The sequence below is a fragment of the Corticium candelabrum genome, chromosome 1, assembly GCF_963422355.1.
Source record: "Corticium candelabrum chromosome 1, ooCorCand1.1, whole genome shotgun sequence".
NCBI classification, from domain to species: domain Eukaryota; kingdom Metazoa; phylum Porifera; class Homoscleromorpha; order Homosclerophorida; family Plakinidae; genus Corticium; species Corticium candelabrum.
In genome coordinates this window covers 10,728,678-10,754,449 of record NC_085085.1, presented here as the reverse complement: position 1 = coordinate 10,754,449, position 25,772 = coordinate 10,728,678, and the positions used below count along the sequence as shown (strand labels likewise).

At 41.6% G+C, this 25,772-nt stretch overlaps 3 protein-coding genes across 3 annotated transcripts; 2 read left to right on the top strand and 1 right to left on the bottom strand.

Moving 5' to 3' along the window:
- Positions 1-4,745: 4,745 nt before the first annotated feature.
- Positions 4,746-6,431, bottom strand: LOC134181618 (homeobox protein ceh-43-like). Its single transcript, XM_062648887.1, has 2 exons — positions 5,843-6,431; positions 4,746-5,643 (listed from the first exon to the last, which is right to left on the bottom strand). Exons 1-2 carry the CDS (start codon positions 6,336-6,338, stop codon positions 5,045-5,047), a joined length of 1,095 nt encoding a protein of 364 aa, XP_062504871.1. The 5' UTR covers positions 6,339-6,431; the 3' UTR covers positions 4,746-5,044.
- Positions 6,432-7,076: 645 nt separating this feature from the next.
- Positions 7,077-20,574, top strand: LOC134181881 (prominin-1-A-like). Its single transcript, XM_062649164.1, has 21 exons — positions 7,077-7,320; positions 8,178-8,535; positions 9,733-9,853; positions 9,911-9,977; positions 10,037-10,126; positions 10,183-10,397; positions 11,424-11,731; positions 13,783-13,935; positions 13,995-14,118; positions 14,324-14,418; positions 14,475-14,565; positions 14,620-14,853; positions 14,935-15,021; positions 15,081-15,134; positions 16,583-16,663; positions 17,893-17,961; positions 18,033-18,122; positions 18,182-18,306; positions 18,385-18,420; positions 20,007-20,063; positions 20,258-20,574. The coding sequence occupies exons 1-21, from the start codon at positions 7,077-7,079 to the stop codon at positions 20,301-20,303; spliced, it is 2,745 nt and encodes a 914-aa protein (XP_062505148.1). The 3' UTR covers positions 20,304-20,574.
- A 126-nt stretch (positions 20,575-20,700) lies between these two features.
- Positions 20,701-25,737, top strand: LOC134193749 (V-type proton ATPase subunit B). Its single transcript, XM_062662586.1, has 16 exons — positions 20,701-20,816; positions 20,877-20,932; positions 20,992-21,090; positions 21,154-21,247; positions 21,313-21,390; positions 21,491-21,572; positions 22,503-22,560; positions 22,624-22,728; positions 22,788-22,885; positions 22,953-23,076; positions 23,132-23,282; positions 24,723-24,805; positions 25,082-25,186; positions 25,250-25,379; positions 25,434-25,570; positions 25,652-25,737. The coding sequence occupies exons 1-15, from the start codon at positions 20,711-20,713 to the stop codon at positions 25,568-25,570; spliced, it is 1,506 nt and encodes a 501-aa protein (XP_062518570.1). The 5' UTR covers positions 20,701-20,710; the 3' UTR covers positions 25,652-25,737.
- The last annotated feature ends 35 nt before the right edge of the window (positions 25,738-25,772 follow it).

Genomic DNA, 25,772 nt, shown 5'->3' with positions numbered 1-25,772 from the left:
GTGGGCCAAGTCCAGAATTGTGACTTTTCCATGGCAAACCGTCTTTCTAGCCTATCCTGCGTAATTTTTTGTGGTGATTACGAAAATGATGTTTTTATTAGCATCAGAGAGTCCAAAGTTGACTAAAACGGCGTTTTCTTAAATTAAAAACGTTGTCATAGTAACCAATATGTAAATTTGAAAAGGGAAGTCGGATTTGCTATCAAAAACTTTTAGGTATGGTTGACAAGCTTTCTTAAAGCAGATATCAGATGTATTTAAAGAAGCTCATTTAGATGATGCTTATGCATGCGAAGAGATCTAGAGTCTCTCTGTGTTATCTAATAGTGACTGCTATAACTTCCAATTAAATATAGTCAGTAACACTGATGCTGTTTGCTGTCGCATCCAGTAAGGCACGCAACTTGGGAAGTGCTTTACACACATCTTGTAGCGACCAAGCAATATTTGTCACGCTGATGCGGCGCTTTTGATTTTTTGATTCTGTCTGCCATTTTAATCTGTGCCGGGATCTGATGTGCGCCCGAGCAGCTTGTCACTAAAACGTCACTATCTGGTGAACAGATGACAATATTATGTGAGATGCTCTTGTGTTTGCTGCATGGTTGGCGTGTAAAAATATTCGGATGTCATGCTTCTTCATAACTGCACATGCATCAAAGTGCTGGAATCAATTGGGCAGTGACAACTAGACCATCGATTTGTAATAAACCTTGAGCAGTTGCTGCGGTGACACACAAATACACACTTACCATCAAGGAGACGTGACTATTTTGGCAGCTGCATGTCATTCCTAGACAGAAAATCAACAAATGCTATTCTATTTGCTGCTGCTGCCATGAACCTTTTCTGTCACGAGGAAGCATCTGTGAGGATGCCGTACTATGATGAAACCAGGAGTGACAATTGATGCACCGCAATTTCTCTCCAAATTTTCAATTGGCAAATGCAGATAGCGATCAATCATGAAGTCAATTCGATTTCTGAAAGACGTGAAGAAGAGCCATTCCGTCAATTAAAGAAACTATACTATAGATAATAGTTAGATCAGATGATCCTGGTACAACAGGGTGATATATACAGGCCCGTAGGAAGCAAATAAAAAGTGGTACGGCCTAACGCACGCTAAAGGGCGTGGCTTTTAATTTAGTGCGCGTTAAAGCAAGAGACCAATGCTCCAATTAATAATGATTATTTAGTAAACTTTCCAAATAGTGATTCCCTGTGCTCAGACCCTGCTACGAACCTATTCCCAATCTCTGCTAAATCTAAATCATCAGTAAGGTCCTTGTGAACGTGCAGTACCATACAATTATTAAGCCTGATTTGGCTCATTGTGCTTCGAAGGTGAAACTGAATGGCAGTAGGCTGGTGAGGTGACTCACTTAAAGAAGGCGTTGATCTTGTATCGTTTTTCTTTCCAATAACAGGACATTGGCGGAGAAAGAAAGAAGCCGGATGAGGAGCTTTCGCCATTGTCAATAACGCGCGTTATCTGAGGCCAAGAAGAGGGTAGCCTCGTACCCAGGCCCTCTGTATGTCTACCTGTGTGTGTGTGTGTGTGTGTGTGTGTGTGTGTGTGTGTGTGTGTGTGTGTGTGTGTGTGTGTGTGTGTGTGTGTGTGTGTGTGTGTGTGTGTGTGTGTGTGTGTGTGTGTGTGTGTGTGTGTGTGTGTGTATGGTATATAGGTCGTCTGCAACCGTGTGGGCCATGCAATGCCTATGCCCCAATCTTCACTGCATTAGACTCCCTAGTGCTTTATATAATTTGTGAATTAATTAATATACTATACTAGTAATGCGCGTTTGGCCTCTATGCAAACCTCAAAAATTTCCTGCACCCCTATGCTTCACGACGTAAAAGTCGATCACGTACAGCTGTATTCTCGAAAAAGCCAGAAAATGACGCTTCCGGTAGTCAGTCAGTGCGTGGCGTAGCTGGGCTTCGCTGACTAGGGGGCACAAGTAAAGGCGCCATCTAGGATATAGTTGCAAACCTGTTGCGAACTATCACTTTCAGCTTTTACTAATTAAGTGTAAAATGCAACACTTTTGGTAATTGAATAAAAGCCTCTAATAGCGAAGAAGTCCACCTGCCATATTTCTCATGCGAACCTTTCTCTATCGTCTAGTTATCGTACAGTAGTGTACTAGCATTTTTATGTCTGTAAAAGTGTCATCTGCAACCGCATCATCTAGATTTTTTTCTGCCAAGTCTATTGGGACCGTCGGCTAACTTTTTTGATCTTGAATCATGCACAATCAGCTGTGACTAGATTTTGTGCACCTTGTGCCACGAGCCTGAAGACTGATTCACTCTGAGCACGCAACCTCGTAACGTAACGTATTTTATCAACGTAGGGCGATCTACGTCACGTAACGTAGCGTAACGTAACATGCCATTTAGATAGCATTACGTACAAACAGTTGCACGGACTATACTTGCGATCGTCGATATCCATCTTACAGCAGTAAAATGCGCATGCTCAGGAGAGACACCCACGCACTGCTCCGTGATTGGACAATTGCTTACGCTAGCTGGGAAAGTTGAATCCATCTCAACATCTTACCTTACGTTACGAAAATCACTAGGGTACAACAAATTTTGCCATTGTGAACGATCTTGTATAACGTAAAGTCGCCTTGTTGACGTTACGTTACGAGCTCGGCTAGTCACCGCGTGCTCGGCTAGTCTCCGCCTACATTCTTCCGGCGAGATAGGCGGGAAGGGTCTGCCACTCACGGAGTCTTCAGCGGAGGTTCCAACTGCTATCCAAACGGTAATTATATAGTGCATCAAATTATCGCACATATACGTATCTAAATGCATCATGATTATCGCACATAAGTCTATTTGCATGCCTCTATCTAATTCGTAGTGTAGTCTACGCGTACACTAATAAACTCTGCTTCGTACCTTGTTAGGGTGTTTAGTAATTAATTGTTGTAAGTTCTATTAATTTAATTTATGGTTGAATTTCATATCTAGATGAACAACTAGCCAATACGATCAGACTACACTTCATTGATTGCACGGTTTATGCTAATGCGCAGTTATTAGGAGCTATATATATTAAGTTAAAAGATAAAGCAGACAGGCTGTAGATTCTTGAGTCTCTTCCGTCTTTGGAGGACGGACGACAAGTGCATAGTTACACTCGCACAAGGAATTAATTAATTAAACCACAACCAGATACGTATATATATATATATATATATATATATATATATATATATATATATATATATCAAAAGCATTCCCGCGCGTGATACACAGCCAAGTAGAGGGGTTTCCGCGCACCCTCCATGGGTAAGTCTTTGAGGTAAAAGTACCAGTGTATATACGACTCGAGCTGCAAGACCAACAGAATTGGAACGGTATATATACGGGCACATTCGTCGCTGATTTGGCTGCGTCGCCAAACTTAGAGTTTGCAATCAATTTTATATTTAATTGCAACATTATTGACGGTACAGTTTAGATACACTTTATCTATAACACTATTACTGTGACTAATAGTCTATTTCTATACAGTCTACAAGGCGCGCAGCTGTTCTATTGAGAAAAATGAATCTCTAGGTATTGGCTTGATTTCTATTGGCTTGATTTCTACTAGCACGTAGTGACCGTAGAAACGAATCTCTCTACCTACAGCAATTTGGTTTTCGTGATCGCCATCATATAAATATTCTTCTCTTCTTACCATGCAAGTTGTGGTACCGCAGTCAGAAAGTATAGCTGCATGGATCGAGTGGTACGTCATTCTAGCGTTTACTAATTAGCTAACTAATATAATTTATCAGGTTACGATTGCAAGACTCGACTAGCAATGACACCGTCAATCTCTTTCAATCTATGTCCATGTTTGATAATAATGCAATGGGGGAACGTGTTCTCACTACAGGGACTGTAGGATATAATTATCTTTTAAGTTGTATCTACAATCTACGATCTAGACATGTTTAGAACTTATTATGTTTAGTTGGAAGCTTAAGACAAGTTAAACAATTCTTGCTAAACCTAGTTCAGAGGTACAGTGTAGTTACATTTGTAGTTATCACGTGATGATAACGCGCGTTCCGTTAACGGTGACTGCTGGAAGTGCTCTAATTAGATACACTCTTATGGGACAGTCTGGAAGAAAAGCGCCTCAGGCAGTCCGAGGAACGAAAGAGAGAGTTGCTGCAACGTAGGACACAGCGGTTTACTAGCAGGTCCCGTACACGTGAGAAAGAACCACAGCTAGCGCCACGGCAATTAAACAGTATCCGTTAGCGTGGGTAAGTATAATTAATTAATTGCGTCAATTAGCACCATCGAAGGACGCCATTTTTAGAAGGTCGCGTGGTCCTTTCACTCTAATAATAGAGCAAATATTCAAAGCATCGTTTACGGTACTGTACGTATTCACTTTTCGAACATTTTCAAGCAGAAAAAACAAGAGGGCAACGGCCATCACCAGTGTGAAAACAGGGTGACACGTACCGCACGCAACCGCATCAAACAAGCAGATGATCACGATGAGTGCTGGACAGACTGAGCAACTATACTACCGAGCGCCTTTTCCGTACCCATCAGCCTTGTAGACACACTTGTGTTGGATTTACAAGCGAGGTAGACCGTCAATTATGCGCATGATGATGATAATTTGTAGGCATTCTTAGCTACTGCTATTCTGGACTTGCGGTGGACACAATCCAGTAGTTCCAACTGCGTAATGAGCTCGTGCACCGATAATAGCGCTTCAACAATCTATTGTGGTCATGGTCATGCAAATACATCCAGTAGGTCTGATGCAAACTGAAAAATTGCGGTAAATCTACTGCAAATAAGTAAGTATAAGTGCCTGTCATTGATCTGTAGTTCAGACTAGTAACAGAATCTCACTATAATGCAAATATCTTGACAATGTTACTGCCAGTAACTATAGTCTGTAGTCGCAGAGGTTGAGTAAAAGAATTTGCGGTAGTCTAATAGCACGTGGAACATGCCCAACTGAAATTGTCTCTACTTTGTCGCACCTACCTTTCACAGGAACTCGACTTCAAAAAAGATGATCTGCACTCGAAGTTGGAACTGCCCTACTCGGGTAGCTGTGCAGTTGTGTTGGAATCGGTTGAGTCATTGCTGCTCCCACAGCTACATTGCTTGGCCTCCCTATATAGAATTGGTGGGGCACGAGTTGCTGTGGTTGTTCTGTTTGCATTGGCACCTGTTGTAGCTGCACCTGACTAGTAGGAATAGACGACATCTGCATCTGCTGCTGGTCGTGACGTAGAGACGGCTGCTGCGACTGGTAGTGTCCTTCTGGCTCCAAGTGTTGTTGCTGCTGCTGTTGGTGTTGCTGTGTTTGTTGATGTTGCTGTGCCTGCAGTTGTGCTTGACGCTCAGCCTCGGCTTCTCTCAGTCGCTTGGCCTTCGCTCGACGATTTTGAAACCAAATCTTCACTTGAGTTTCAGTAAGACCCAACTCTTTCGAAAACTCCGCTCTCTCCGTCACCGAAATGTACCGCTTGTCTCTGAACTTCTTCTCCAGCGAGACGAGTTGCGTGCTGCTGAAGGGAGTTCTAGGTTTTCTGTCTTTTCGCTGCTTTCTCAATCTACACACCGTCTGACCGAGTTTAGCCTGACAATCGAGAGCATCTAGAGAGAGAAAACATCGAGATGCAGCAAATTCACAAGGTGGTAATATGATATTGCAAATTGCTTCTCTATTGCGATAATTACCGTAAGTACAGCAACATGCTGCAGACCCCAACCAAAACATGCACACACAACAAAACTACAAGCGTCCGCGCACACACAAACACACGCACACGCACACACACACACACACACACACCACTTTCTAGAGCAAAAGCCGGTGTCGCGGCATAGTTCAGTGAATTGGCTGGCTGAAATTGAAGTGCAAGGTCGGCACGCTGCAGACCGTCGACGAAATGTCCGGCTGCAATCGGTGCGCCAACGCCCGCCGCCGTCTGCGGACGAAGAGGCACGGGTCGATGCGGCTCGGCGTAGCTGCCCGAGAAGTGGCCAAAACGCGGCTGAACGCGAAAACCTCCAACGCCGACTTGATGCGGTATCGGTATGGTACTCGGATATACATTGTACGGGTTGTCAACTGTTTGATGGTGATAAGGTATCGTAGCGTTTCCATACGCCGACGATGCGGACACGGGTTGAGAGGCGACGACGGCGCCGGCTCCGGCCATCAGCGACGTGATGCAGAACGGACTCGCAGTCGACGACGACATCACTCGACGAGTGTCGACGGCCAACTGGCTTGCGTTTCGCTGTCGAGTTCGATGTCTTTCCAGGGGTCCAGGCCCGCGGGGCATCGACACTAGTGGCTCGCGTGACAAGCGCGTAATAAACAAATAGACCAATAAATTAGCAACAATGTCGATTGCTGATCGGTTCTTTCTCTTGCGTTTGTTTACTCGCACGGTAAGATGCGATCTCCATCTGCTTACAATCTGCTGGTAATCGACGTCAAGAGTGCTGCTGGAAGCGCCGATCGCTTGACAGCCTACAGTTGTTTATTGCTTGCATGCAATCACCAATTAAGTGCTATTGGCTAGGCACGCCCCGAAACTAGCGAATTAGACACCTTACAAAGGCGCCGACACGACGATAGGTAACACCTGTGGTTAGCTACAGCACTTGACTCGCAAACGGACGGCTTTCTTCTCGTTCTTTTACAAAAAATCCGGTTTACTGTTTTATCTATCGAAACGAGCGCATAATTTACGAGCGCGCGGAAATGGTACGATTGCTTACGACTGAGTTCGCTAATTATTTATGATTGCTTGACCTCGTTTATCTCAAGTGGCATCTCGCACGTGCCGCGCTAGAGTTGCTCTTCGCTTCTCTGCCGTTCTGTCGGCTACCTCTAGAGACCGAAACGTTCCGATTCTATTTTCGAACTGCAATGAATGCGTCTACGTCCGTACGATTTGCATTCGAGCTTTTCGTCTTCGCAAGTTACCTCGCGATTGCAAATTGCCAATTTGTAGGTGTAAGACACGCCTCTAGGTTAATCCTGCGCATGCGTCTTGTCAGTCGGGTGTGACATAATGAAGGGTGGTGTCAGTCCGAGTTGTTTGACAGTCTTGACAGTCGCGACACTATTCGCGAGCGTCGTTCGTACGGTCACCGCTCAGGGTGAGACGATCGTCAACGGCAAGATCGAGTTCGGACCGCTGCCATCTCGTTCTCCTCCTCTCAGCAGCGCGACGTACGACGACGGCGGTCTGCAGCCGCTCGTCGACGTCGCAAACAGCTTCGTGAAGACGGTAAAGAGCGACGGACCTCCGTACGGTGAGTCAGACGCGAGAGAGGAAGCGTTGTCGCCTATCGGTATTTTGGAGTTTGTAGTTTCGTCACGTCGCCTTTCATTTCCGGGTAAACCGGCTGTACAGTAAGTACAGACAGTTGACGTAGGAAGAGAATCGCAATACAAAAATACGTACTGTACGGCCAACGTAGCTGCATACGTGTAGATTCCGTACGCTGTCTAGGTATGAAATGTGAGAAGGCTTGGTTGCTAGGGTTTTCCCATACGTGCATGTGTAAGTAAATTAACGCCCTGGAGTGTCGAGTGTCCTGATGTTTGGGTGGAGCGATACGAATCGGCTACTCGTTGCTAAAGTTTACTGTGAACCTGTTTTGTTTGGTTGAGTTGTGCAATGATCGTGGTGATTGGGGGTTTGGTGATTTCAGTGGACACACCTCTAGATGTTTATCTGTTTTTGTGGGTGTTGTAAGGTCTATGTACCTATAGTATACCTATAGTGATAGACTCTCTTTACAAAAACCATGAAAGACAATCTGTAAAGTTACTTGACTACATTACACTTTACAGGAGATACTAGTGATATTGTACAGTATCGTTTTACAGTAGATTTGCTTGCTTTATAGATTCGTTCTTCTTAGATTTAGATAAAGGGTCTTGTTGTAGTGTGTGAGGCAAGAGTCTTCTGTTAGAGATTTGATTGATAAATAAGAATAAGAATTAGATTGATAAATAGAATGTTTTAATTAGTATGTGAAAATTAGCATATTTACTTGGAGTTTGATGGACTTTGTCTAAAAAGTGTGCAGACTTGGCATACAGAAATATTAATGTTATAAAATTATTTTGAAAATTGATTAGCTAATAAAGTTTTGTACAATAGAATTAATCAACAGACACTTGAAAACTCTGGTTGACAAAGACAGCAACAGAAGACGTCGCTCGTCAACAGAACACGAAGCACACGAACGTCAACGTCGAGCTACATTTTTGGGTATCTCATTTGGTGGAGATAACGAGTCACTCGATGATATCGTATCATATGAAACGGACTTTATTGTGGCCTTTGCCATCGGTCTCGTGTGGGCTCTGCTAACTGTCATCATCGGTTCCATATTCGGTTGTTGTCGTTTGTGTGGACACTGTGGAGGCAGTCTTCTTTACGATGGAGATGACAAGCATGCGAGTCTCAAGCGATGGTTGCTCATACTTTTCTTGACCGTGTTGCTGGTCTTTGTGTTGTAAGCAATCATGTTTGTTTTAAGTGTTGGTGGGTTGAGTCAAGTAAGGAGTTTGTAATGCTTGTTGTTTTATTAGTTGGATTCGGTATGACCCATAGTTGATTTTTATATATACCCATGGATATATGGTGTACAGTACCCAATCTAGATTTTTTTGAATGATATGAGTTAACGTAAGTCAGTTGACATGCCACTACACTCCCTTGTCTTAGACCTTGCGTACAGAGTCATACTCTTTCATTACTCTTGTTGATTATAATTATAGTAACTGTTAGTGTATGCGTAGTATTTCATTGCTCCAACAAGATTTTTAAAGTTTGTATTGGAACAAATTGCTTGGTAACAACTGGTTGTGAGTGGAAGTCAGCTGCTTATTGGTTTAGTGATACAGAACAGTTAATTGAGTTATCATTTTGTATGTGTTTAGGGTGCACTTTGCACCTTTTACACCCTAGATAACAGAGTACTTCCTATCCAGTGGTGTGATGTCATAAGCACATGATATTGTCCTCACTACTTATATTGCTGACAGAGGTCTAAGAGTTCCTACTCACAAGTCATATTATGATTTGTACTCACAAGTCATATCATGATTTAATTTATTCAGCTTAATGCGTTTTATAGACAGTACCCTTCATTGTTCTATTAGTTTCTCCACCTTGTGTTTGCAAACTGGGTTTGGTCTACTTGATAACCAATGTTTTTACTTTTGCTCAAGTGTGGCCATTGCTTTTCTTTGTGGATTGTTTTAGAGTTGCCCAGCATTACTGCTTGTGAACAGTTGTTGTGTATCTCTATTGGTCATCATTTGGTGTGCGCATAAATTTTAACACAATCACCTCAATGCATCATTTCTTGCATTGTTGTGGTGGTATATAGTCATAACTTGTCTTGGATTCTGTTTCTATTCCTGCCTCTGATCCTTTATTGGGATTCTTCTGGTTGTTGTGTATGGAATTTGTTATATACAAGTTGCCACTGGCAGTGGTTAGTTATTGCCCAGCACATCTGGAACTTTGGAGCCAAGGTGAGAGTTATTGCTCCTAGCTCATAAACTATTCCACGTCTACCCTTTGGGTTGGGAATGAGGTAGTGAAAACTTACAGATAGAGTAGGGTCAGTCAAAATACTGAATTGTTAAGCAGGTGGTTATGATGTGGTCGTTTACTAGTTTTGCTCTTTTTTCGGTTCTCATAGTGCTGGATGTATATGTGCGTTTGTGAGCAACCAGCGCATGAGCGACAGTGTAAAGCAAGTGAATGACGAAGTGCAACACACGATATCTGATATCTATAGCTTTGTCGATGATACAGTTCTGGTATAGTTACTAGTTGCTGTGCTTGTAGACTCTGTGTATTACTGATTTATTCTCTAGGAGCTACAAGCTATCACTAATGAGAAGTACCAATTTGTGGCTGATACATTAAAAAATGATGTTCAAGGTCTGTGTTTTATTCATCTTGCCCTGTCAATTTTGTTAATTTTTTGTGGTGTGGTGTAGGAATAGCACAGTCTCTTGGCGAGCCTATATTGAAGAGATTTCGTCCTCAAGTGCACCCTGCAATTGACAGCGTCCTGCGAATGGCAGACAGTCGGTTATGCTCTATTTTTAGTCCCTCAATTTTTTCAAGTAGAATTGGTTTACAGGAGTGGATGCAACACAGACTGCCCTAGGTGATGTCAACAGGACAGTTGAAACATTGTTGAATTATGGAAGTGACCTGGAGAGCGAATTGAACGTGACCAGAAGGAATGTTACCAGATTGAAGGCAAACTGTCAAGCAGGAGCCCTCATACCTAATTCTATTTGCGATATGCTCCCCAGTGAGGACATTTTGCAACTTGGTGCTGACTTCACTCAGGTAGACAATGACTGGTGCAGATAGTGTGGCTGTGGGGCACGTATTGGCATGGGAGATTATTAGAATTACATTGCTGTTATGCTACTGCTGACACCTTAAGCCACCATAATAGCTTGAGTCTTTATCATAGCAGATTGTTAATTATTAAGGAGAGAGGTGAGTTGTCCTTGCTAAACGTATTCCTGTTAGTCGTGCAGTTAGCCTATTAGTTCATTCATGTTGTATTGACTTGAATGAATTGAACAAATGGTAGAAGAGGCATGTTACCAATGCTGGTAGCTACAGTGCAGTGCTAGCAGCATTTGGTTGTTGAATGATTGAATTTATTAATTGTTATATGGGTTGATGACAACCCCTTCTAATGTATTACTGGTCAGCTAATGTGTCACAGGTTGTTGCCTTGTTTTTGTAATCAATTGTTGATACTGTACAGGGAAAGGCAATTAGTAGATGGCATAGCCTTTGGTGCTTATCTGCTCAATTGGTGTAGCAGATGCAAAGATGCTGTTGTGCCATTCATGTCATCATTATGTAAGCTAAAGAGGCTGAAATCGTTAGCCTTCAAAATGGCAAATGAGCCTGGTATTGTAATTTCTTTATTAATTTTTGTGAAATTGGATGGATGACTGTTTACTGAAAAATTTAGTTCATCATTGTTGACTCAGGCTGTTTTGTTGTGTGATTGTATTACTAAGTTTCTTGTTGCCATATTATGTCTAAGTTCAGTTATTTGGCGACTGTTTGTTTGACAATAGGAGCGTGTATGGGGAGCATGCTAGATGGTACTCATAGTAGAATGAGGTTTCTTGCCAAAATTGGTGTGTGTGTGTGTGTGTGTGTGTGTGTGTGTGTGTGTGTGTGTGTGTGTGTGCGTGCGTGCGTGCGTGCGTGCGTGCGTGCGTGCGTGCGTGCATGCATGCGTGCGTGCGTGCGTGCATGCGTGCGTGTGTGTGTGTGTTACGAATTGTAGTAGTACGTACTTGAGCTATTAGGTCACGAGAGAAATGTGTTGCATGTTTTTCACAGGTTCCTAATATTGGCGAAGAGATAGGCAAGGTGAATGATGTTCTGAGCATTGACCCTACACTAAGGGAGCTGGCTGCTCAAGGTAACCAGACATTTGAAGACATTCCGAAAACTGTCGAGAACAAAACTGCGGAAGTTGAGGCCACAATTGACGATCAGACTTTGGAGTTTCAAACCACTGTGAAACAACACGTCGCCAATGTCAATGAAACAGCATACAGAGTATTGAACGACGACCTTTCTTTGGATGACATGCGAGATCATGTACGTGATGGCACTGAGAAAGCAGTAGAATTCGATAAGTACAGGTTGGTGCAGTACTGATATACGTGTAGGTAGTGCAGTTAATGCTATGTTTATTTTATATCACGTTTTATTGGAGTTAGATCAACTGAAATGTGACACTGTTTGTTGTGCTTTGAGCATTCACTTGATATACTAACTGCAGTACAGTAGCTTAACTACTTCTGTTCATTTTGACGTAGCCAGTTTAGCAAAGAACGTAGGAAATGTTGGTAGTTATTTGTCGTTATGTTTGTCTATGTTGGGATGACCCTGCCAGGGTTTCTTATTTGTTGAGCAGAGAGCGATGAGAGAAATGGTAAGTTTAAAGCGTTGTCACTTGCAGTAAACAGTTTCCATGAAGTTTGTATGTCAAGGTCTGGATAATCGAGGATGTACTGTATGTACATGTGACACTGAAAGTCAACAGGCACAGCTATTCAAGGAATACAAGAGATCAGCATAGTGGTACTAGACTAAACGTCCTGCTTGGAGATCCACACCAATATAACTTGTGTAGTTGAGCATTCTGTAAAAATTGGACAGAAAGAAGTCAAGACATACAACTAACGTGCTCTGGTTGTATTGCACATGCACATTACATGAATAATGGCGTAATGGTGCTACCAGTGTGGCCGATGGGGGCGGGTGATGAGAAACAGACATGCAACAAATAAGGGCCTGAAGCTCGCTGAATGGCAGTCACTTGTATACATATACATTACAAGTTGATTCATGTTTATCCTGGACCTCAATCATCTGGGCAAATTCTTTGTACCTCGACGTTTTGTGTTCCCGGATAAAGGAACACACACACACACACACGCATGCACGCACGCACACACACACACACACACACACACACACACACACACACACACACACACACACACACACATATAATATATCTCGAGCTCAATTAACATGACAAGAGAGAGGCTTGCTTCGCTTGCAAATATATACATGTATATATATATATATATATATATATATATATATATATATATATATATATATATATATAATACGCTGTAAATGCAGCCTCTCACAAATGAGCGAGTACATAATGGAGAACGTAATAATCTATTAAGGGCACGTTTGATTGGGCTCTTTCAGCCTCTTCCAGAAGAGTCTGGAAGACATGCCCCTCTTTCAACTTCTACCTGCACAGGAGCTGGTAGAGGTTGGAAGAGGGCCGTGCTCTTCTAACAAGCAGCAGAGTCGATAGCGTTGGCTCTTTCGACTATAGCGGCAGAACTGTAGAAGTTGGAAGAAGGGCGTGCACACGGAGCCTCTTTTGGAAGAGCTCAATCGAACGCACCCTAAATGACTCTTCTAGTGACATGAATGTACAGTTAAGTGTAGAAGCAGAGTGTGGTCTTGTACAGTGGAGGAAAATTAGTGATTTATCAACTTTTGATTATAAGTGGAGCTCCATTAGGTCCCTATTGTTGCATGTTGGTGTCTCATCACTCAGTCTTTCTTAAACTGATGCGGGTGGTCAAGCCCATTATCCATTACAGTGTACCCTTGATTATCTGGACTTCTCCGGAGACAGGTTAGAAGTCCAGATAATCGAGTGTCCGGATAGTAAGGATGTTTTCATTTAGTAGAGCTTCAATGGGTCTGTCGTGACTTGTAGTGGTTGTGCACAAGTGCTTGTTCTTTTAGCATTAATTAACTGTACACATGTACTTGTACAGTATACTAATGACCACGTTCATTTATTTGTATGTGATCTACAGTATTATGTTTGAAGTGAGCATGATGTGAGTGTACGTGTAAGCGTTTATGTGGAGAAGCTTCTTAGTTGGGGTTGTTTCCTTAGGCTCTTGTTGCTGCACATGTAGAGACTTTTTCACTACTGTAGCAAATTCTCATGTTTCATGTATTCATAGTTGACAGGAAAGTTCAAGTGTTGTGTAACCATACGCCACTTTATCTTGCAATTATTTCAGATAGTAATGATAAAATGTCCTTTGCTGCATTGTATGTCTATAGATGGTTTGAAATATTAATTACATTTTAGTGGCATTCAGTGGTTGTAGTTGATATGGTGTTGGTGTTGTGTGCACAGGTATGGTGTTGGTGTCGCTTTAAGTGTGATGGTTCTTCTTGTTGTTGTTTTTGGTCTCCTTGGAGTCACTTGTGGTGTTATAAACTATGACAGCGAAGCACACCCTACTAAGCGTCCTCGTGGATCACATCAGAGTGGCACTTGCTTGTTGATGTACGTGTGCACAGTGTGACAACTATATGTTTCTATTTATAATATTTTGTTGCTTTTAGAACTGCAGGAATGGTTGTGGCTTTTTCATTCTTTCTTCTTATTCTTGCGGCCATTTGCTTCTTTGTGGGTGGCAATGTAAAGATTATCTGTGACCCACTAATGAACCTTGAATTTTTTGAGAAGGTGTGGTATGAATGTTTGCTATGATTCATACTGACTGTGTATTAGCATGTTGCAAATTCCTAAGTACAGCATGAACATAATTATTAATAATTTTGAGTTTGATGGCTTGTTGTGAAAGACATGGCATGCACCAATAGCTGCTGGCTGATTACAGAATGCATAGGAATGTGAATCATATTGACGACATGTTCTGTCTTGCTTGCAGACAATAGATGATGCCACTGTGTACGATGGATATATTCTGTCTCGCTATGTATTGGATAATGATACGGTTCCTCTCAAACTCAGCAAAGTTTTAAGGTTTTTGAGTTGTGCTTTGATAGCACACTTACTGATTGAACATTCATTTATATTAGAGACTGCCAAGACGATGCTACACTGTATCGGACTCTTATGTTGGATCATCATCGCACACTAAACATAAGCAGAGAGCTCGACATTGAATCAGTATGTTGCCTGTTTATGACTGATGATGTGACATGAGACAACTTGTCTTTGCAGAAAATTCCTGCACTAGATGGCAGTTTTGAAGACTTGACTGTTAACATCGACGAAGTAAGCATCCTGCCGCAGGATGCAAGAAACAACTTAGTTAACTTCAGCAATACGGGAGTCGACAACATTGATTTTGATCGTTACACGGATGAAATAGAAAAGAATCTCGTTCTATTTGATGTCGACAGCACTGTTAGAAATATTACCCTGATGGCAGAAGCTTTACAGCAGATTGGAGAGGTAAATTAGTACATTTATGTGCAGACAGACAACTATGCACTATCAATGCAAGCAAGTAGCGTGTTGTGTTTGTGCCTGCAGTATGGTCTGGGAAATGATTCGTTGGAGATTGCTGGTCAATTATTACGGATAGATAGGACTATAATTGTGCCAGCTACCGCTGAAAAGGTACTAACCCTGTTGCTTGCTTATCTGCTTATATGCTTTGAATTACTTTGTTTACCTAGGATGAACTGAGTAAAGAAGTGGCCGCTTTGAGGACTACGACCAATTCTACAAAGGTTTTACTGATTTATTGTCTGTCATGTTAAATAATACTGTTGCCAATTAGGTATGCTCTCTGCTTAGATTAATTTGCTTTTATATCATTAATTAAATTTTATATTACATGATAGTCAGTTTGAGTAGTAAGAGCGGCGGCTGTCAAATTGCAAGACTTTTGGTGGTGGTGGAAAGCGTCGAATAAATGCTGTTTTGTTGGCATGCCACAGATGATAGGGCACAATGAGTTCATGCTGCTCTTGTTGACACTCCACAGGGTCATTGACTAGTTTGTTTGGGTTTTGATATGATTTGGTGATGTTTGTCTCTACACGATGAACTAGCGAGTGATTTTATCTATTTGCAGTACACTACTACCTACGTAAAACAGGACCACGAGTTAATTAAACTATGTCGTCAGCATGTAATGCTAACATTAAGAGCTTTATTGTTAAGTTCTCAGTGGGCACTGGATATTTGGGTTCTGTCAGTGCGGCATGATGACAGACAGACAGAGAGACGGACAGACACAAAGACAGACAGACAGACAGATAATTTATTCTCATACAAATTGTACTTGTACATATGCTAGGATTTTAAAAATACAAATCAGTCCTTGCAAACAACAAAGTCATTAACTAATGGACTTGACAGACAGACAGACAGACAGACAGACACAAAGATACATACTCGTACATACAGACAGATTGACAGACAGGCAGACAGACACAAAGATGATATATACAGACAGATAGACAGACACACAGACAGACACACACACAGACAGACACACACACAGACAGACAGACATGGCTATAATTACTTTCCTCCGTGCGAGCAGTTGTGGCTTAAGCACCTTCTCCCACGTGCGAGCAAGCGAACAGCAAGTGAGGTCGCACAGTGAGCAGGGACTGGGACGAAGGCTTGGCTTGCGAGGCTAGTATGCCTACTGTCAGTCTATTATTTGCACCCTGCAAAGGCCCGTAAGTGTGATTCTTTATCCTGGATGTGAAACATTTTGATGGACAGTGCGAAGCATGTCCCCGAGCAGCAGTTTATATTGCAAGTTCCTGAAGGAAATTTCTTATGTAGCTGTCAGTCTTTTGAACGACGGCCTTTAGTTTGTTGCGAGATCTGCGAAACCCACATCGTGTCTGCTCAATAGCATGTTTTTGTCTTCCTGTTTTGCTTGACAAGACACTTGATCAAACGCATACACATTTTGTTGCAAGCAACAGAACACATGTAGCCACTGTCTGCAAGGCATTAGCTTACAAGTGAGCCTGGGCTGATGCAAGAAGGGACGAGTTCTATCAAGAGTATTATAACATGGTGCTATGATTTTGCTTTCATACTCTAGTTTTCCTTTTGAGTTGTGAGTTGCTAGCAAGTAGGAAGTCACTTCTGCAGTGATTAAGTACTTGCTTTGTTGAATGATTATGATTGGTTTCACTCGGTTTTATTTCAGGTTGCTGTTGATAACCTACTTGCTGCTATCAAGACACTGGAAGACTTTCTGCACAACAATGGATCAGACATTATCAAAGAGGTACAGTCATACAGAGAGGCAAGCTGTGTGATTAGTCAATAGTCGTCTAGTTAGATATCTAATTATTTATTCATTTGTATTGTATAATATTTACTGACCTGTGGATGTGCTTGCTCTAGGTCTTTGCTTAGGTTAAAGTCAGTTTTTCGTTTCACATTGTCACTCTACTAGTAGTTTCAATTAATTAATCTGTATCTTTGCAGCAATCCCAACACGAGCATACTGAGCTTTTTCGTTGTCTTGCTGTGAGGATCGAGTCACCATTACATTGTCTAGATGCTCTTGGTTGGCTGCTTCTCTATTTGTCACTAGAGTAGATACTTCCCAGAGTTTTGTCATTTGTAGCTGCCTAATACTAAACCAAGTGTATTGAAATAGGCTGATCTATAATCTGTATTTTAGCTAGGAAATATTTGTGTATAACTATATGTTAGGTGAGGTCTGCCTCCCTCTTTACTTAGTCACGTTACAATAGTGTCCTAGCAATAACTATAGGTATTATCGTGAGGGCTATATCCCCACTGGGAGTGCTGTTAGAATGCTATCATACGATAAGGAGTTTATATCATGGTCACGTGACGTGTATACTCTACTGCTCCTAGTGTTTTTCGAGACTCATTCTTTTCGAGACTAATTCTTTTCGAGACTCCAAAAATATTTTAGAATTTTTTACCAATCCTAGTTTTGAGGTCTTGATGTGCAATACTAGTCATTTTTTGATTTAATTATTTGTTTATTTATTCTTTCAAACTGATTCAATTCTCTAAACATTTCTAGTTGGCATCTTGAGCTGCACGTTTTCGTCTAGCAGCCATTTTTGACGATGTTTCATGTGCATGCACAAAAACCAAACCCGGAATAGACAATTTTTGAGACCAAAATATTATTTTTTATGTTATCCTATTATTTTTCGAAGACAAGTTTCGAAAAGATTATTACTCAAAAAATATTAAGAGCAGCAGGGTAGATAAGCAAGAGAGCGATATTAACGGAAGTAACTTATTACACACTTGCCGTGCAATACGTCATATACACCATCCAAAGATGGGCTCGTGACTGGTCGCACGTCACGTGACCATGCTTTAATTTCTGTTATTACTAAAACTTTTAACACAAGTTTGTGTAAGTTTTGATATATAATGCTAATCAACTACAGTATATACAGTATAACTAGCTCAGTTTGTATCTGGCATAATACCCTGACTGACTTGTGTTGTTAATTAATTTAGGAGGTCGATGACTTTAAAGATCTTGTATTGGGACGAGTGAGAGACTTTGCCGATCAAGCATTGGTGTGGGTAAGAGATTTGTGTGGCAAGCACCGGACGGCGAATATGCCAGCCATTTAACTGGTGTCTTGTGTCAACAGATTAAGAATGATATTGGTCGTTGTGAGAATCTTCGCACTGTCTATGATTCGGCTACCACGTTCATGTGTAGAAATGCTTTGGATGGGCTGGTAAATAGCTAGATTTGTATCGTAACCTTAAAACGTATTAATTGTGTGTTTGTGTACAGAATGGCTTCTGGGTGAGCATTGGTTGGTGTTCGTTCTTCATGTTGTTTGTGCTGGTTCTGTCTGTCAATCTTGCATACCACTTCAGACGGTTACATTGCAATGCGGGATTTGATTCTCAGGAAGGGTATGCATCTATGAATTAACAGACATTGTAATCGTATTATACATTGTTGAGATTTATTATTATATTGATTATTTGCAGTGACTTTTCTGGTGTTCCTATGGAGCCACGTGGAAAGTAAGAAGCACTCGACATCTGTTGTATCTACAGTAGTGGACAAAAGTATTTGCCGAGTAGTTTTGTTGACTTTTCATCATATTCTGGCCTATAGAATGGAAATAAGTGCTGATATGAGCATAAATTGATAAGTTAAGTTGTTTTCAAAGATTGGGATATTGTTTGCATTGAATATGCTTTGATAAGTTGTAATGTAAACTTAATGGGCATTTAACTAGGTTGTAACGGTAATCTTAAATTGCAACAACCAACTGATTTAGACTCAATTCTGTATCAATTAGCACTATTGTGGGTCAAAATGTCCAATTTCAGTCACTATAGTAATCATAAATGGCATTCTCTGAACCGGTTTCAAAAAACTGTATTGAGTCCTATCACTGGCAGAGAAATATTTCGAAGTATTTCATATCATTTTGTTCTCAGATGTTGGTTCTAATTATTTGTCAGGTTACTACTGACCAACGCAACTACAGTAGGTTAAAACATAAAACATCCTGAAAAACCCTTGAAATTTCTTGCTCGGCAAATACTTTTGTCCACTACTGTATATACTCTTGTCTGTGTCTGTTTGCATGTGTGTGTGTGTGTGTGTGTGTGTGTGTGTGTGTGTGTGTGTGTGTGTGTGTGTGTGTGTGTGTGTGTGTGCATGTGCGTGCGCGTGCGTGCGTGCCTGCCTGCCTGTGTGCGTGCATGCATGTGTGTGTGTGTGTGTGTGTGTGTGTGTGTGTGTGTGTGTGTGTGTGTGTGTGTGTGTGTCTGTGTCTGTTTGTCTGTTTGTGTGTCTCTGTTTGTCTGTTTGTTTGTATGCATGTTTGTATGTTGACGCATATCTCCAAAGCGGAAAAAATCTAATTCGTCAGGTCACTACTGACCAACTAGGTTAAAACACAAACATCCCGAAAAACCCTTGAAATTTCTTGCCCGGCAAATACTTTTGTCCACTACTGTATACATACTCTTGTCTGTGAGTCTGTTTGTGTGCGTGTGTGCGTGCGTGCATGCATGCTTACGTGTGTGCATGTGTGTGTTTTTGTCTGTTTGTTTGTATGTGTGTTTGTATGTTGATGCATATCTCCAAAATGGTGAGTTGTAGCTCCACCAAATTTCGCTTGTGCACTCCGATTTGACCAGTGAAGGTGTCCTTGTCTTCCAAATTTTTGTCGGAACGACGAGATTTTTTGCCCATCAAACCACTTCCACTCGTGCTGGAATTTTTCTAGAACGCTACATGCATCAAATCTCCACTGAATCTCAAATGCCTATTCCTGAGCTTGGGTGGTACACACGGACACATGTCGGTTATCCCCAGCGATGCGGGTAAAAGCAAGATTTTTTGGTGTATCTCTGGGTTCTTGAGAAAAGTGTCTACCTTTGTTCTCCTGTTTATGTGCATCGACTGCCACATTTAGTACTCGGTGCAACTGGCAGCAACATATTTGAAGTGACCACGTAGAATGGGAATGTTGAAATAGCTGCAAGATTAGACATGTATCCGGGATTTTGTGTTGTATATGCTGGTACTAAACCATTACAGAATTAAATTGCTGATTTCACTAATTTCTGATGACTGCTTTGTGCATTGCTAGAAAACCAGTTACTGACCATGTATCGGCAGAGACTCACCATTACAAACAAGCTGCAGGGTTAGTATGCACCTGATGTTGTTTGTCCCTGTACTTGTTAGAACACTTGCCAGTCATCCGCCTCAGCAATGTGTGGTGGGTCATGAGGCAGCTTTATATAACCAAACGGTTGTTTGTAGGACTGTGTTATTTTGTATCTCTGACATGTAATAGAATTGATGCTTGTGGGTGACGTGGTATTGTTGTTGTTGCAGGTTTAATAGCTTGACTATACCCAATGCGCCTGCGCAAGCTTGGTGATGCTCAACTATAGTTGCTTTTACGATTGCATTTTTAGCAAAGTATTTTGTGTAATGTATATTGTAGTATGCTGGTTTGTCATGGATTGCTTTTGATAGAGGCAGAAGTGGGAACGTCTGTAGATACATAGATAATACAGTGCGCATGGAGTACCTGCAGTGATTGTTTACTACGAGTGTACAGTACAGTACAGTATTTGAACTAGTAAAATTAGAGTTCTGTTTGTTTTCGTTAGTTTACTTAGTACGAAAATGAATCGAAGTCTCAACTTGTGTTTCCGTAGTCCGTAATTTGCCGTAGCAAGTCGATGTTTACTTGTTATCATGCACGCGATGACGGTGGCTCAATATATACGGGAGTTGTCACCGGTTACTTTTCACGTGATTTCTCACGTGAATATCTCGCAAATGGCCGCTGTGGATCTCCTCACTCTTGACGCTCCTTCCAACGTTGCAGCAGCTCGTGAGCACGCTCTTGCTGTCACAAGAGACTACATTTCGCAACCCAGACTCAGTAAGTATCAGGGAATCCCAAATAGGTACGTTAGGTTGACTGTTAGACTATGGCATGTAGCATACAAGACGGTATCAGGCGTGAATGGTCCATTGGTCATATTGGACAGTGTAAAGGTGAGTTTAGATTTATTCCATTGCTTTCTGTCTATTGCCGTTCACTCTCTGTTGCTCAGTTTCCAAAGTATGCCGAGATTGTAACCCTGACGTTGGCCGACGGTTCAAAGCGAAGCGGGCAGGTGCTGGAGGTCAACGGATCGAAGGCTGTTGTGCAGGCACGGCAGAGATGCTGGCGTTTCGTTTCGGTGTGTGTGTGTGAATGTTCGGCTTGTGTTCAGGTCTTCGAAGGGACGTCGGGCATTGATGCGAAGTACACGACGTGTGAATTCACTGGCGACATTCTTCGTACGCCCGTGTCCGAAGACATGCTGGGTCGGTATACACCTGACTGTCTTGAGGTGTCGATGGGAGGTCTGCATGCCGTTCTATGTTTGTAGGGCGTGTGTTCAATGGATCAGGCAAGGCAATTGACAAGGGGCCAGCCGTTCTTGCAGAAGACTTTCTTGATATCCAAGGTGATGATGATGTTCTAGTCTGAATGTTCGCAAATATTTTTTAATTTTCTAGGTGTAAGGTGTTGAGTTGTTGTGTTGTTGATATTGCAATGTATTGTAGGTCAGCCCATCAATCCGTGGTCTCGAATTTATCCTGAAGAGATGATCCAGACTGGCATCTCTGCTATTGATACAATGAACAGGTAATGCTTTCTTGTGGAATGACTCTGGCAAGTCACATAATGAATAAACAGGCAAACAAATGGAATTTTTTTATTACACAAGCAAACTTAACAGAAAGCTGTACCAGGGTCGATGGAGCAGGGTGGGCCAGGTGGGCCATGGCCTACTCAACTTTTAAAAATGGGATTTCCGCCGACAGGCTTTTGGCGAGAACTTCTGGTTCAAGTGATTAAAAAATTAGCTATTTTTATGTTTACTGTGGACGGTGCTTGGCCACTCAAGACCTGGCCCAACATCTGGAGTGCTCTGTTGGCCCTGTGCACAAATTGAGAAGTGATCATACAAAGTTTGCAAAGATTACTGTAACCTGTTATTGGAATCTTTGGTTATTCTGAATTTTCGTTACAAATCTGTTATTTATACTGTTATTGAATGAAGGAGATAAATGTGCTAATCAAGGCAACCTAGCTATAGGCATTTGAGATACTGAAGAACTTGCAGTTGTCTGAATAACATTGTAGACATGTGTAGACAGATGGGAAGATGAATGAACAGACAGAATTAACTACAGCATACTGGAGTGTGTTCTATATTGTCATTTATCCATGTTATGGTTTCAAATATGTTTTTGATAGACAGACAGACAGACAGACAGACGGATGGACAGATGGATGGACAGAGAGACAGATATACAAACAGAGACAGACAGATAGACAGACGAACTCACAAATAGACATACATACATACATACATACATGCATGCATGCATACATACATACATACATGCATGCATGCATACATGCATACAGACAGACAGACAGACAGACAAACTCACAAATAGACTGTAAGACATACAGACAGATGGACAGAGACAGACAGACAGACAGATGACAATGCTAGACAGCTATTAAACATATCTTAGATACCATATGTGATTGTGTGATTACCAGTATTGCTCGTGGGCAGAAGATTCCCATTTTCTCGGCTGCAGGTCTTCCTCACAATGAGGTAAATGCCAACACATGTATTTGCAACACGACTGTGTAACAAACTCAAGCTGATAATATCTAGATTGCCGCTCAAATCTGTAGACAAGGTGGCTTAGTACGACAACCAGGCAAAGATGTGATCGATTCTCACGAAGACAATTTTGCTATTGTGTTTGCTGCTATGGGTGTCAGTGCCATACCTCACAGTTTGCCTCTCATCGTTCAGACCGTAAGTTTCTGTTGCAGGTAAACATGGAGACAGCGAGATTCTTTAAACAAGACTTTGAGGAGAATGGCTCAATGGAAGGAGTTAGTCTTTTTCTCAACTTGGCAAATGATCCAACGTGTGACAAGCTATCGGGTTGTTGTGAAAATGCATTTTGTGTTATTATGCTGTTATGTGTTGCTTAGCATCGAACGCATCATCACACCTCGTATTGCTCTCACTACTGCCGAATTCCTTGCTTATCAATGTGAAAAGCACGTTTTGGTTATTCTCACTGATATGAGCTCGTACGCTGAAGCTTTACGAGAGGTCTTGTTTGTGCTGGAATTTAGTAGTCGTGTGACGTTTTTTGTTTGTTATTTAGGTGTCTGCTGCCAGGGAGGAAGTCCCCGGTCGTCGTGGTTTTCCGGGCTACATGTACACGGATTTGGCGACTGTGTATGAGCGGGCCGGTCGTGTGGAAGGTCGTAATGGCTCTATCACACAGATTCCGATCTTGACCATGCCGAACGACGGTTAGGTGTTTGTGCTGTGTTGTGTAATGGCAATTTGTTGTGTGTTGTTGTGTTGTCGTTGTGTGGGATGTCGACAGGTTGGTTGATGCCGTTTGTTTATGGAATTTAGAGAAAGATTTGTATATGTGTCTGACTGCCCGTAACTTTTGTTTTTTCAAATTGTTAGGAGTGTGTGTCTTGTTACTGGACGTAATCTCTTTTTGGGCAATTATTACTGACGTGTGAAACACTAAGTATAGTAGTGTAGGCCGGTCACGTGACATACAACGTATGTATGTACGTACGTACACCTGCTAGACAACCGCATAACACGTGACCAAGTAAATGTCCTGTATGTTTAATATGAGATCAAGCTGCCTAGCTATGGTACGCGGAGGGTTTGCACTGTAGTGCTTCTTCATTGCAGTTGTACAGTAGGATCTCGGGTATCTCACATATTCAAACATTCAGTGGGCTTGCACAGTTATTGTCAGCGAACGAATGGTCTATAGGTGTCGATAAGTTGTAGCTGTGTAGGCCATTAGACGAGTGGTGCAGTTGTTTCTGGGTGAGATGTCTTGGATAAGTAGTTTCTTACTATAGTTATAGTACTGTTACCAGTTCTAGAATTACATGGTGTAACACTGTGCGGGTCTTGAATCTACTATTGAAACTGCTATATGAAAACAATGTGTAGAGGTTTGAAGAGTGACAGGAAATGCAAAGATGCATGAACTAGCCAAACAACATCAAAGGGCTGTTTGGTGTAGTTTATGCAAACCATGGTTTTATTTCTCATTAGGAAACTCTGTGATTTTATTTAAGACAAGGGTGTGTGTGTGTGTGCGTGTGCGTATCCGTGTGTGTGTGTGTGTGTGTGTGTGTGTGTGTGTATGTGTGTGTGTTTGGATCAATTCGCTACTGTACTAGGTGCGACTTACAGACTGTCATAAGCACTACGCAGATACTCTCTACCTTTATATTATGTCCATGTTACCTGGACAATGCCATGTCCCTCTTCTCATGTATACATCTATGATTTATGATTGATTGATTACTAGGGCCAGTGACTTTAGCATAAGTCGGTGTGGTGTGCTTACAACTTCCAGTAGCACTTAGTGATTACATTAATAACTTTTATTTTATATATTGAATTCCCAGTTATTGTTAAGGATTTTGGCTAAGACCTTGCTAAGGTTTTATTTGAGTTTTATGAGGACACAGATTCTCGAGGTATTACAGTACATTGTAACAGCCGTGGTGCTACGTTTCATTTTATAAGATTTAATCCATATAGATTTGCTACCTGTTATACAATAATTATATATGTAGTTTATATCAACCAACAGGGACTGTTTGGTTTTGATGCCATGATAGTTGACATCACGTGACGTTACATGCATACAGTTGTGTGGTTTACATGTACACGATTTTATTGTCAACTGTTCTTGTTCTTTGTAGACATCACCCATCCCATTCCTGATCTAACAGGCTACATCACAGAGGGACAAATCTATGTCGACAGACAGCTTCACAACAGACAGGTTTGTTATAATGGTTGGAATCTATAAAATTATAATATCAGAAATCTACCAATCAAAACCAGATGCTGCACACACGTCTGCAAATATATTCACAGTAGAACGTACACTGTAACCTGTCATACTGAACTTTGAATGTCAGGTGATTGCACACATGGCATTGTCACCCCCTCCCCCGTGCTTTCATTTGTTTTATTGATCATACAAACGTGTGGCTATTAATTAAACGATTTTGTTGCTTTGCTTAATTAATAGCAATTAATGATGCTTTATTGGTAGATTTACCCTCCCATCAACGTGTTGCCATCACTCTCTCGTCTGATGAAGTCTGCTATTGGAGAAGACATGACTCGTAAAGATCATGCTGACGTCTCCAACCAATTGGTAGGCCTTCGTAGTTTCACTTGTCTTCACCGGCATTCATTTCTACTGTACACGTCTGTCTAGTATGCCAACTATGCTATTGGCAAGGATGTACAGGCTATGAAGGCTGTCGTCGGTGAAGAGGCACTGACACCAGACGATCATCTATATCTCGAATTTCTCACCAAATTTGAGAAAACCTTTATTTCACAAGGCGAGCGATGCTGTTAGTGTAATCGTAATATCGGTTTGATGGTGTGTGATTTAGGAGTGTATGACAATCGGACTGTGTTTGAATCGTTGGATATCGGGTGGCAGCTATTGCGTATTTTCCCTAAGGAGATGTTGAAGCGCATACCTCAGGATGTACTAGCTGAGTATTACCCTAGAGATGGTCGGCATTAGGTAGAGAGATGATATGATATGATATTGCAATAATTGTTGATGTTTGTCAACTTTGTCTGCTTTGTTCGTATGTATTTTCAGAGTTCTTACAATAAAATTGGATTGGCTTGTGATTAAAGAGGTATGATTGAATGATATTTGTACAATATATACCTGCATTACTCTAGTATATGACGTCACTGGACTCCCGTATATTTGGAAT

What these genes read in the sequence shown, in the direction of transcription:
- LOC134181618 (XM_062648887.1), bottom strand. Translation starts at nt 6,338, where the DNA reads ATGCCCCGCGGGCCTGGACCCCTGGAAAGACATCGAACTCGACAGCGA. An exon ending in GGCTTTTGCTCTAGAAAGTG is followed by an intron (nt 5,644 to 5,842) that starts GTGTGTGTGTGT and finishes TTCTCTCTCTAG; the next exon opens with ATGCTCTCGATTGTCAGGCT.
- LOC134193749 (XM_062662586.1), top strand. Translation starts at nt 20,711, where the DNA reads ATGGCCGCTGTGGATCTCCTCACTCTTGACGCTCCTTCCAACGTTGCA. An exon ending in GCTATTGATACAATGAACAG is followed by an intron (nt 21,573 to 22,502) that starts GTAATGCTTTCT and finishes TGTGATTACCAG; the next exon opens with TATTGCTCGTGGGCAGAAGA. An exon ending in CAGGTCTTCCTCACAATGAG is followed by an intron (nt 22,561 to 22,623) that starts GTAAATGCCAAC and finishes GATAATATCTAG; the next exon opens with ATTGCCGCTCAAATCTGTAG.
- LOC134181881 (XM_062649164.1), top strand. Translation starts at nt 7,077, where the DNA reads ATGAAGGGTGGTGTCAGTCCGAGTTGTTTGACAGTCTTGACAGTCGCG. An exon ending in ATTAAAAAATGATGTTCAAG is followed by an intron (nt 9,978 to 10,036) that starts GTCTGTGTTTTA and finishes GGTGTGGTGTAG; the next exon opens with GAATAGCACAGTCTCTTGGC. An exon ending in GGATTTGATTCTCAGGAAGG is followed by an intron (nt 18,307 to 18,384) that starts GTATGCATCTAT and finishes GATTATTTGCAG; the next exon opens with TGACTTTTCTGGTGTTCCTA.